Raw genomic sequence first — 12,895 nt, 5'->3', positions numbered from 1 at the left:
CATGTTTGTGAAAATCAGTGTTGATTAAACTAAAATAATACTATAAAACAATATAACCAAACCAATATAAAGCAGTGTAGGGTCCAGCCAGTTGGTCCAATGACGGTATCCACTGGTGGATGAAGGTTCACTGCATGTTCGGTCTTTCCAGTGCACAATGTTGATCTATATTAAACTTAGCTCATATCTGACTCCAATTTTAGTATGAGGTGGTTTAGAAATTGAATACATTTATCCTCGTTTTATCTGACTCCAATTATAAAACATTGAGAAGATTATTTTGTTTCCTTTCACATTATTTTAGATTATGATTGAATATTCTTTTGGTTTGTTATTATACCTTATTCTCATTTACTCAGATTCCTATAGCATCCCGAGTCTTGCACCGGCCGGGTATACAATCTCTTAATACAAGCTTGTCAGTCTTGGTCATTAAACAGAGGCGATTAACCACTCTCCTAAAACGGCAGAACCCTACTTTACTCAATTTAGGAGATTTTTTATGTGGTCCCCATAGATCTGTTATCTACTTAATCAAGACAAAGTATTTTAATAATAATCGCACAGGATTATAAGTTTGTAGATGAAGGCCTAAATATCCACATTTAAATTAGTTTCAACAATATTTTGTTGTTCTAAATAGTTGGCCTTTTACAGTCTAAGTATACTTGAATTAATGCCAATGTGTTAGTCGGATCTCTACCAACATTGTATAGCATGCCACGCTGCTCCGTCTAACATGTTTTAGTCCGTTACTAACCTGTACAGGGGCTTGTAGTGCTATGGACAACAACATTTATCAGTGATAATAACACAAGGTTTGAATAATTCAAAACATAACAATTTATTAGTCAGGTATTATGTATTATGCCAAATTCCTTCAGTCAATTCATAAACAATCAATACAAGACTTCAAATTATCAAAGACAAATCCAAGATGAAAAGATGCATTCCTGACTTCCAAATATTCATAACACGGAGTGTATGCTCCATGTTACGGGCTGATCTGGGTAAGCAGAATCGCGCCGAACATTTCTCAAACCTTACCTTAAGTAATCCAATAATTCCCTCAAGGAAAGGGGTGTGTGCATAACAAAAGGCATTGACAATTAGTGCTGCCTGTGGGAAAGTCACACCCTTCACACTGGTTCAAAAGATGCCTGAAGTTATATATTTATTGTTTTGATTATGTCTATTTCAGGGTGAATGAGACCATTGTACCAGTCGCACTGAGACATTTCAAATGATATCAAACATGATAGATAAAGTCACTTGTGTTATTTAGACATTGAAATGACCATATGTGTGAGGTAAGATGGTTGAAGTCGAGTTTCAGTGGAACTGGTTCTTTCCCGCATTCCCACCTGCTGGGTTGTGAAGCCAATTGTCTCTGTTTTTGGCTCATGTTTGAATTGTCAAAGACATCAAAGTATTTGTGATATCTCACGCCTTACAAGCAGCATAACAAACTGTTGAGTTCAGCTAGAGATAGTCAGACATGATGAAACTGAAAGTCAAACATCTATTTATTACTATTACTATATTATATTTATTATCTGTATAGTTATAGCCTCATATGTGTCTGCTTATTTAGTTAAACATGACAAATGGATTAAATGAAAGGGACATAAAGTGTAACTGAGCTGTTAAACAATTAAGTTTTCTCTTCATTTATCTTTCAGTTTTAAAACAAATTTGTAAATAGAAAACTTTCACTCATTCATTTTCCTTCAGCTTAGTCCCTTTATTCATCAGTGGTCTCCACAGTGGAATGAACTGCCAACTTTTCCAGCATGTTTTACACAGTACATGCCCTTCCAGCAGCAACCCAGCACTGGAAAACACCCATACACACATTCACACACACTCATACACTACGGCCAATTTAGTTTGTTCAATTCACCTATAGCGCAAGTGTTTGGACTGTGGTGGAAACCGGAGCAACAGTGCTAACAACTGAGCTACTGTGTCGCCTAAATAGAAAACAATCAACCACATAATTCCAGTTCATTTGTTTTTATTTTATTGTCAAACTACAAGCTCATGCACAATCAGCTCAAAGCTTGTTGTTTGTTCCTTAATTATGGAATGAACCAGTCAGAATTATAAAACAATACACCGTTATAACATTTGATATTTTCTTTCTACAAGATGAATGTGCTTAACGCTTATCATTTCTGAGTTTTTTGTGTTGTTTCAGAGTGCGTTTCACACAATGTATAGGTGCATTGTTTTGTTCTGAAAAGTATTAAAATTGATAAAATGGTTTTTGGTGCAGTTCGCTTTCACACGGCAAAGTATGTGCGAGTAAACTCTCCTCACATTGGTCAGAATTTCAGGGTTTATTTCCAGACTCAGATGGATTTTAATTTATGATTGTGACGAGGGGGCGTGGCCGAGAGCCGTGGGAACGGAGTGAGGCCACCGCGTAAGTGGATACACCTGCGGTGCGCACCTGCCTCTGATCCCACTGAAGGAGCTCTGGACCATAAAAGGAGGACCGATGGCAGAGGAAGCCGAGAGAGGACCGGGCCCGGACATATTGTTTTACTTTTGCTTTCAGTTTGACTGCAGTCTCCGTGAGGAGCTGCCGTCCGTTTGTTTTGGTTTAGACGGCAGTCTCCGTGAGGAGCTGCCGTCAGTGTTATTAATAAATATTTTAAAACTGCGTCGGTTCTCCGCCTCCTTCTTCCCGGCGGCCAAAGGGCCGTAAACTTCATAACAATGATGATGAGCAATAAGACATTATAAATCAGGGGTCACCAATCCTGGTCCTGGAGGGCCGGTGTCCCTGCAGGATTTAGCTCCAACTTACCTCAACACACCTGCCTGGATGTTTCAAGTATACCTAGTAAGACCTTGATTAGCTTGTTCAGGTGTGTTTGATTAGGGTTGGAGCTAAAATCTGCAGGACACCGGCCCTCCAGGAACAAGTTTGGTGACCCCTGATTTATAATGTCTTATTGCTCATCATCATTGTAATGAAGTAATGAACATGTGCACTTTAATTTTGACACCCACAAACACCGTCAGCAAATATAAATCAGAAGGGTAAGACTTTTACATACAGAGCCTCATTTGAGTTGTCAAGTTTTGGAAAAATCGATCTATTAAATGAATTTATTAAGAAACGTTGGCTAGAATTCTGCATTACAGGCTTAAATTATAGAGAGAGATGACAGATGAAGTGAGACTGCAGTCAGATCATGAAGCAGATCAATGTTGATATTTCTTTTGAGGTGTCAGTGCAGAAATGAACTAAACAATAGGCTGAATACAAAATATTATAAGATTAAAATATGGAAAAGTTATCAGAAGGTAATTACTGTCAATTTTCTTATCGGAAAAACAGCTCTTGGTAGTATCTCAGCATGCTTTCACTTTCGAATTCGTCATGAAACGCATATTTACCGGTTTACCAGTTTGTTTCAATCGAGCCGAGACCACCTCATTTAGGCGATCTCAGACCGATTGATTTGGCACAGATACGATCGCTGGATTCAAATATGCTATAGACCTTTTTCATGGCTGCTGCATGGAGGGCGCCATAGCGACCAGCGTCTTCCGGTAGAATGCTAAAAACTTCCGTTTACAGCGTGTACAACTGGTAATTTGCGCTCTGAAAATGGGTTTCAATGACGTTTTTAATGGATAACAGAGTGTTTTTGTGACACGCAACTTAGAAATGTGTCTGTTAAAGCCGTTATAATCTGTCACATGTGGTTCAAGCGCGTCAGAAATACGAGAAAAACGTTCTCCTGGTTCACGTGTCTGCCGTCAGAAATACAGTGTGTGTGTGTGCGTTCCCAGCCTGTCAGCTGTTAGCTCAGCGGCTCTTTAACACACACACAGAGAGAGAGAGAGCAAACCAGAGTACTGGCATGAAACTTAACAGGTATGAAAGCCGTGCAATTTACAAAAATGACCAATAAAAGTCTGTTATTGATCCTCTGCTGGCTGATTTGCTGTTCATTCTTATCGTGAGCCGTTTGTGTTTTATTTCGTGTGTTGTTTTTACCACGGTTTGTGTTTTTCTGTCATTTCGAAATGACACTAGCCTATATTTTCACTTTGTCACAGTTATTAAATCAGTGTGTCAGTGGCACAGTACAGGCTACATGTGTGTGTCAAACATTTTGGTGATTTACATTTGTTTGGGCTGGTTATGTATTTGAAATACAGAGAAAATGTTGACTTTAGCGAGGACGAGGCTTCATTTAAACTGCAAAAGATGCCGTCTGACAACGAGGGGAAAACGCCTCACAGCAGCTGTTTTCCATCCTATTAGATCGCATTTCTTTAAATGATCAGTCCAGGAGATGGCGAGGATGGACAACAGTATTAGTTTAAAAATGATAAAAGCAGGTAAAATAGATTAAAACTATCGTTTCAAAGCTGATCAAATGTGACTGTTTACACGCTTCAGCTGCCGACCGAAAGTTCTTCGCATTCTCCTTGCGCATACACGCAAACCATAATGGGTCATTTTGCGTTGCAAGAAAAAAGTCTATAAGAACCGCACTAACTGGGCGAATGAAACAGGCTCCGAAACAAATCTCTATGTGTAAAAAGCACCCTTGATGATGATGATTATCAAAAAATAAAATAAATATATAAACAGAGATCAGATTTCTCGTCTTAATGTTCTTGAATGAATTTGAAATGAAAGCTAAACCCTCCTCACTGTGACGACTTACATTTCTTCATGTGTTTGAAAAGATTTTGTGACCATCTGAAACTCTTCTGACATGGAGGACAGTAATACGGCTTCTCTCCGGTGTGAACGCGCTCGTGTGATTTCAGGTTTACAGACCAAGCAAAACTTTTCTCACAATACGAGCACTTATATGGTTTTTCTCCGGTGTGAACATTTAGATGTAACCTGAGACCAGAACTACATCTGAAGCTCTTTCCACACTGAGTGCAGTGATACGGCTTTTCTCCAGTGTGAACTCGCTCGTGTGATTTCAAGTGTCCCGAATGACTGAAACTCTTCTCACAATGTGAGCACTTGTAGGGTTTCTCTCCAGTGTGAATCCTTTGGTGTCTTTTCAGATTGCCAGCTTGATTAAATCTCTTCCCACACTCCAAACACACATGATCTCTCACTTCATTGTGTGTTTTCTGGTGCTGTTTGCAATTATCCAGTCGTGTGAAACTCTTTCCACATTCAGTGCAGATGTAGGGTTTCTTTCCAGAGTGAGTCTTTATGTGCATGTTCAGGTTTCCTTTGCTTGCGAAACTCTTTCCACACTGAGGACAGCTGTGCAGATGTTTAGTTTCTGCTCCTTGAGTCTCGAAGTCGCATTTCTCGTCCTCTTCTTTCAGTTCTTCTCTTTGCTCATTCTCCTCCATCTGATCTGAAATAAAAATCGAGTCAGAAGTGAAGTCTGATTTAACAGCAGAAATCTACAGAGATCAGCTTACTGTGTGAGGGTCAACCTTTTGAAGTTTGAGGTACCAAAGATGACAATTTACTCACTATCAACCAGGGCCAGAGTGGGACTCCTTTTAAGCCCTGGAGTTTCAAGCCTCACGCCTGTTTCACACCACAAGTGTCAGCGGCGCGTGAGCAGAGCGTGAGCAGCGCGTATGTCGAGCAGTAGCAGCACGCAGGCGTTTGCCTTTCACACCAGCTGCGTCTGCAGCGCGCAGCTCTTCGGCAGCTGCTGCAGAGATCAACCTATCTCTGTCTATTCTATCTAGTTACCCATGTCTCTCTATATACAAATACACTTTTTAAACTTTTCATCTGCACCAAGGCCCCTCCTATGCTGTTTCTTTAACCGGCAAATGTTTATTTTACAAATTCTATAGATCAAATAGTGATGTATGCTTCTCAATCTAACTTATATGAGAAGCGTCTAGTCAGAGGACAATCGCCTGTGATATCATGTCATTTGTTTTTTATTATCAGGTTGCTGTAGACCTAGTTATAATAATATTTATACGATATAGTTATAATGATATTTATACATGATCAAACTAGTGTTACTTTCTCCGCTTCAGTGATGTCCAGCGGCAGAAAAACAGCTCGTTAATTCATGCTCGTGCAGAGGATGAGACGGACAAAAGTAACCAATGCATGCCATTCTTTTACTTATTTTCGTGTTGTTAGATTCACAGTGCAATTTGTGCAAACAGCTCCCGGTAGGAATAACTCGAGTGAACATAAAACAAAGCCGATTAAAACTTTCTTCCTCTGCTCAGCTGCACAGAACACAGCGAGCTCACATCATCCAGCATGCGTGTCGAACTACACTACCCACAATACACTTCGCCATGGACTACAAATCCCGTAAATATTCCATTTACCCTCTCCTACAACACTAGTGTGCAACTTAAGCAAAACTGATACTAAAATTGTTTTACATTTGGTTTTGTAGTTCGGGCCTAAATAAATGTTTGTGCCGTTTTAAATCGTTTTAAGTTAATTTGAATGACTATATATAAACCATTTGACATTATTAACGCATTTATTGGGTAAAATTGCTACTTTTTACTGTCATTCAATGAGTTTTGGTCATTATCAATGCACTGTCACTTTAATTGAGCGTGAGCAGCGCGTCAAAAATAGACCCAGCGCCGAAACTATCGCTGCACTGCTGCTTCGGCGACGCTCACGCCTCGCTCTGACGCGCTGCTGCTGCGTGCGGTATGAAAGCTCTAATCTGTTAACATGGACGCCGAAAACACACGCGCTGCTCACGCTCTGCTCACGCGCCGCTGATGCTTGCGGTGTGAAACAGGCGTCAGACCGGCCCACCTCAGTTCACGACTGACTATATTAAAATAAGGTCATTTCCAATTCAGTTTCTAATTACACTATCACGACTTTTTTTGTTGTTGTTGAGAAAACAGCTGCTTTAGAACTTTAAATGTTCAACAACCCTAACAGTATTTTATGTCTTAACAAAAAAAATAAAAAAAATAAATAACTCAGACGAGGATCAAACCCGGGTCGGTGGCATCATAACCTACCGTGCTAAACACTGGACCACAACGGCTGTACATTCAGAGGTGACTCATCTGAGTTATATCATCATTAAATCATCAAATCATTGCGGTAAAATAATGAATAAGAAGACTGTGGTCAAGTAAATAAATAAATTAATTTAAAAAGTGTGACTGCTGAGAGCAACAGATTCTGGAGCTAGGGACACCGGCCCTCGCGGACAAAATAATGGACCGGCCCACCGGGAATTCTCCCGGTCCTTCCGATTAGCAAATCCGGACCTGCTATCAAGTGTTTCTAAACGTTTATGAGTTTATTTTTTCACTCATAAACACACATGATATGTTGGAGAAGGCTGTAAAGCAATTGACACACATACAGTGGTTGGACAGCAGTTTCGTGGCTAAATTTGACAACCTGGTTGCCAATCTTCCTTGACTGCACATTCAACAGCAGAGTGTGAAGCTTTAACTCGCAGAGTAATGGCAGTTTTGCTTATAGTATTGCAATGCACACAACATTATGTGACATATCAGAGTCCAAAAGAGGACAAATCATTAGGGCGCATCTCTCTGGCACATCTGCGATCAAGACAGCAAGACTTTGTGATGCATCAAGAGCCACAGTATTCAAGGTAATGTCAGCAAACCAGCAAGAAGAACGAACCACATCCAACAGGAGTAACTGTGGATGCAAGGGGAAAGGGATGTCTGGGTGCTAACCCAGATTGTATCCAAAAAACATGAAACCAAAGCTGCCCGACTCCACTGGCTCAGATTATATGGCTGACTGCTACATCCAAACCTTTGGTCACTCATGCCAATGCTAAACATCCGTTTCAATGGAGCCAGCAGTGAAAATCTTGGGTTGTGGACAATGTGAAACTTGTATTGTTCTTCGATGAAGCCACCTTCACTGTCTTTACCACATCCGGGACAGTTACAGTGTGAAGATGCCCCCAAAAAGCACATCACCCAGTCTGTTGCATGCCCAAAGTGAAGCATGGGGTGAATCAGTGACGGTTGGGGCTGCAATATCATGGCACTTCCTATGGGCCCAACACCTGTGCTAAATGGGCATGTCACTGCCAAGGACTACCAAACCATTCTGGAGGACCATGTGAAGAAATAGTTCAAACATTGTATCCTAAAGGCAGTGCGGTATATCAGGATAATAATGCACCGATACACACAGCAAGACTGTTGACTAAGTGGTTTGATGAACATAAAAGTGAAGTTGAACATCTCCCAAGGCCTGTAAAGTCTACAATCTAAACATTATTGAGCAGTTTAGGGTGTTTTGGAAAAGAGAGTCAGGAAATATTCTCCTTCAGCAGCATCATGTAGTGACCTGGCCACAATTCTGCAAGAGGAATGGCTCAAAATTTCTCTGGCCACTGTGCAGGACCTGTCATTCCTAAGACAAACTGATGCTGTATTGGGTGCAAAAGTAGCCCCTACACCAGGGGTGTCTAAACTCAGTCCTGGAGGGCCGGTGTCCTGCTGAGTTTAGCTCCAACTTGCTTCAACACACCTGCTAGGAAGTTTCTAGTTAATCTAATATATCTAGTAAGCTTGGTTAGCTGCTTCAGGTTTGCAGGTTTGATTAGATTTGGAGCTAAACTCTCCAGGACATCGGCCCTCCAGGATCGAGTTTGGACATCCCTGCCCTACACTATTCTAATGAATTATTGTGGTTACCTGTTAATACAAACAGGTTTGGAACAAATGTACAATTATGCCAGAGTTTCTTTTTTGAGTGAACCAGTCCTTTAAAGCTTTAACTCTTTTGTTTTCTATTGTGAGAACTTGAAAATAAAATGTTTTAATGTTTTACAGTTTCTAGTGGGTTCTGTTAAACAGTGCATCAATGAAGACTAGATTGTTCCCTTATATGTTGTAGACACGTAAAACATCCTGTTTCATGACATGAAAGTGTCATCAGAAGCCAGTATTTTGTCCTGCACAGTTAAAGGTGCAATAGGTGATTGTCTTCAGTAAAATTTAAAACTCTGAAACTCTTACATTTTTTTTAGCAAGCAATATCAACAAGACACTATAGAAATACATATCGAATTATGACTTTAATCCATTCCTACAACCCTATTTCTTACACATTACACTTTTTATAACATTTCCCTGAACTAAAATAAAGAGTATTATTTTATTGATAATTTTTATTATAAATAAAATAAAAAAGTTCTACAGAAACATGATTATTCTAAGCAAAAAAATTATCTTTTTACTCAGATTCGTGCAGCTTTATTAACTCATATAAATCGTTATAATTTTTTGATGTAACCCCTTTAATTCTGTCAATCAGTTTGTTTATAACTACAGCACTGGCACTGTCAAAACAACACTATGATTAAAAAGTTATTCTCTTTTGTTTATTCTAATTACAGTGCTAATTGATTACAATTAATCTAAATCTGTTAAACAGAAGCGTCATTGGTCAACAATAAAAAAATCAAGACACTGGATTAAACACCAACCTGAATGATCTCCTGTGTGTTTAGACGCTCCTCTAATCTTCATGATGGAAATACCTTCAGAATTTACTGCAGATTTCTTGCTGTGATCACTGGGCCACATGTCGATTTGGAAAACATCTGAAGAAGTCAAATAAAAAACAATTTATTCATTTTCCTACAGCTTAGTTCCCTTATTATTCAGGGGTTGCCACAGTGGAATGAACCACCCAAATAAAATAATAAATTAATGCATTGTGTTGAATGTCTTATAAATTACATAATAATGTATTATAAAAATATATATTTACTTGTTACTATCATTGTCAATAAGAAAATACAGAGCTGAAAGCATCTTTATGATAAAAAAAAGCAAAACACCATATTGAATTCTTTGAAAATAGCATGAAATATTATTACAGGATTAAAAAAAGACCTTGTTTTTATAGAAGTAAAGCTGGTTTATATTCACACATTCAGACTTTCTCCTTGACGATATGATTTAGTAAAAGTATTGTTTGCTAATACTAAATATAAAGGTAAAGTTTTTTTTTTTATCTACACATTTGTTCAGTGACACTGCCTATATTGTTTACCATGGTACTTTGAATATTCGGTCTGAAATCACATCTAGGAATGACTTCAAAACAACATTAGCACTATTTAATTGACTGTAATCAATGTTGTACTTTGATAGTCATTGGCTGCTAATATGATTTCATTAATAAGAATTAGCAAACAATACTTTTCCTAAATTATATTATCAAGGAGAAAGTCTGAATGTGTGAATATAAAGCCAACTTTACTTCTATACTCTAAATAATGAAATCATATTAGCAGCCAATGACTATTAAAGTGGGCGAAGCAGTGGCGCAGTAGGTAGTGCTTTCGCCTCACAGCAAGAAGGTTGCTGGTTAGAGCCTCGGCTCAGTTGGCGTTTCTGTGTGGAGTTTGCATGTTACCCCCGTGTTGGCATGGGTTTCCTCCGGGTGCTCCGGTTTCCCCCACAGTCCAAACACATGTGCTACAGGTGAATTGGGTAGGTTAAAATGTTTGTGAATGTCTGTGTGTGGATGTTTCCCAGAGATGGGTTGCGGCTGGAAGGGCATTCACTGCGTAAAAACTTGCTGGATAAGTTGGCGGTTTATTCCGCTGTGGTGACCCCAGATTAATAAAGGGACTAAGCCGACAAGATAATGAATGAATAATGAATGACTATCAAAGTACAGCATTGTTTACAGTCATTTAAAACGTGGTAAAAAATTTGTTTGACATTTATTAGACATTCGTTTTCAAAATAATTAAATTCTTTGCTCCTGTTATGATTAGAGTCAAAAATAGATCGGATAGGCACCGCTTTATGTTGCACAAGGCATTATTTCTTGATTAAAAATTCAATTAAAAATTTACCATAGAAATGAATTAAATAATTCAACCATATAAAATTATACAATAAAACCAGTACCAAAATGTTCCGGCAGGAAAACATCCTGCTTATTGCACAAGACTCAGTTTTTGGATTAAGCACTTTGTTTAATTTATAATATTTTTAAAATATCTTTTAATGTAAAATGGTAAAAGTCAATTAAACTCTCACACCATTTGAGATAAAATATTCAAATCAACTGTAATATTGTCAGAATATTATTGTCTAAAATGCACAAGCTTCATTTTTTTATAGTAATGTCTTTGTTGATTAGTGCTAATGTTGTTTTGAAGTCATTGCTAGATATGATTTCAGACCGATTATTCAAAGTAACATGCTAAACAATATAGGCAGCGTGTCACTGAACCAATGTGTGAATATTAAACCAACTTTACCTCTATATTTAGTATTAGCAAACAATACTTTTCCTAAATTACATTGTCAAGGAAAACGTCTGAATGTGTGAATATAAAACCAACTTTACTTCTATATTCTAAATAATGAATTCATATAAGCAGCCAATGACTATCAAAGTACAGCATTGTTTAGTCAATTAAATAGTGCTAATGTTGTTTTGAAGTCATTCCTAGACATGATTTCAGACCGAATATTCAAAGTATCATAGTAAACAATATAGAGAGTGTCACTGAACCAATGTGTGAATATAAAACTACTGTACCTCTATCGTGTTTTTGTCAGAATATTGGTATCAAACGCTACATCATTATCTTACTCGTAGCGTAATCTACTTGTTTAACATTACATGAATTTAGTAAAACACGAATTTACCCCCACAAATAGTACATTTAATCTCTAATTTTACTTAAACACTTAACGTTACACAAATTAGAGAAACACGCAAGGATGTAGTTGATACGATGAATATACGTTTGTGATAATCCTTTGAAGATAAAAGTGTAGTTCTTGCTAATACATTTCAACAAAAAGAAACAACAAACAGACATAGATTTTAGTTATATTTACATATTGCACTTACGATGTACGCTGTTATGTTGCTGCCGCAAATGTATCCATAACTGTTGTAAACCTCCTCACCGCGCATGCGCGTTTCGCACAGAGGAGCAGCAGCGTCCTTTAGATGGCGCTGAAAAGCTTCCAAAGTCTAAACCCGGTTATTACTATCACCTCAGTTTAATCAGCAAGGTTTTGTGTCAGTAAATGCCTATCGAGATAGTATCTGGAGCAATTCAACCCCTATACTTAGTGTTTCACAGAAAATATAAATAGGAAAATAATATATTACAGCGGAGAAAAGTCTATTAAAGATTTTGCTAACACATTTCTCATTAAAAACCTTCCCCAAGGCATAAAAACACATTACACTGAGGCACTTTTAAAATACTTCTGTTTAGATCAGGGGTGCCCAAACTTTTGTTTATGAAGTGCCAAAAACTAAACTTAATTGTGGGCCGAAGGTAATCATCATGGTAATTTACTAATATATTATTAGCCCCTTTCACACATACAGACCTTTCCGGAAAATTGCCGGCAATTTTCCGGAAAGGTTGTATGTGTGAACGGGTCCTTTTTGAAAATACCGGTAAATTCGTTCTGGCTATTTTCCGGAAAGAGAAGTTGTAAAATTACCGGCAATTTGCTGGAATGCTGCGCTGTGTGAATGCAGAAGGAAGATTGCCATAATAAGCGCTACATGCGAAAGTGATCCTGCGAAGGTTGTTCACAATATTGATCATCCACAGAGTTTGTAATTTAGTCAAATGTTTACAAATACAAGCGCAGCCGTTTAAAGCTCATTTGTGGTGAATGATGTCAGAATTTACCGGTATTTTGGAATGGATGTGTGAATGCTCTTTTCCGGAAAATTTCCGTAACGTCCTCGCCTGTGTGAACAGCGCTTTTTTCAATATACCAGTAAAGTCGTTCCGGAAATTTTCCAGATATTTACCGGTATCACTGTGTGAAAGGGGCTATTATTATTCAAAAATAAATAGAAAAAATACTTTAATCGTATTAATAATTATCCTTTTTGTTTACATTTTATAATGACCTTCTTACAATAAAA

At 38.1% G+C, this 12,895-nt stretch overlaps 2 protein-coding genes across 4 annotated transcripts in view; one reads left to right on the top strand and one right to left on the bottom strand.

The window, feature by feature from the left end:
- gria4a (glutamate receptor, ionotropic, AMPA 4a) overlaps nucleotides 1-12,895 on the top strand; it is an 877,747-nt gene that overhangs the window by 532,461 nt on the left and 332,391 nt on the right. The gene's annotated exons all lie outside the window — the stretch shown is intronic.
- On the bottom strand, nucleotides 826-11,895 carry LOC147833767 (uncharacterized). 3 transcript variants are annotated; one of them, XR_015509945.1, is made up of 4 exons: nucleotides 11,849-11,895; nucleotides 9,450-9,566; nucleotides 2,932-5,360; nucleotides 826-2,774 (listed from the first exon to the last, which is right to left on the bottom strand). XR_015509945.1 is itself a non-coding variant. In XM_087284780.1 (3 exons), the coding sequence occupies exons 2-3, from the start codon at nucleotides 9,547-9,549 to the stop codon at nucleotides 4,681-4,683; spliced, it is 780 nt and encodes a 259-aa protein (XP_087140906.1). In that variant the 5' UTR covers nucleotides 9,550-9,566; nucleotides 11,849-11,895; the 3' UTR covers nucleotides 826-4,680. The 3 variants fall into 3 exon arrangements, 1 of the variants encoding a protein (XP_087140906.1); XR_015509944.1 differs by having other exon boundaries at nucleotides 826-2,791; nucleotides 2,944-5,360; XM_087284780.1 differs by having other exon boundaries at nucleotides 826-5,360.

This window comes from Danio rerio, chromosome 15 (genome assembly GCF_052040795.2).
Source record: "Danio rerio strain M-AB ecotype USA chromosome 15, GRCz13ab, whole genome shotgun sequence".
Lineage (NCBI taxonomy): Eukaryota > Metazoa > Chordata > Actinopteri > Cypriniformes > Danionidae > Danio > Danio rerio.
Note: the sequence above shows the minus strand (reverse complement) of the source record. Positions and strands in the feature narration are given on the sequence as shown.

What these genes read in the sequence shown, in the direction of transcription:
- LOC147833767 (XM_087284780.1), bottom strand. Translation starts at nt 9,549, where the DNA reads ATGTGGCCCAGTGATCACAGCAAGAAATCTGCAGTAAATTCTGAAGGT. An exon ending in ACACACAGGAGATCATTCAG is followed by an intron (nt 5,361 to 9,449) that starts GTTGGTGTTTAA and finishes TTTTTATTTCAG; the next exon opens with ATCAGATGGAGGAGAATGAG.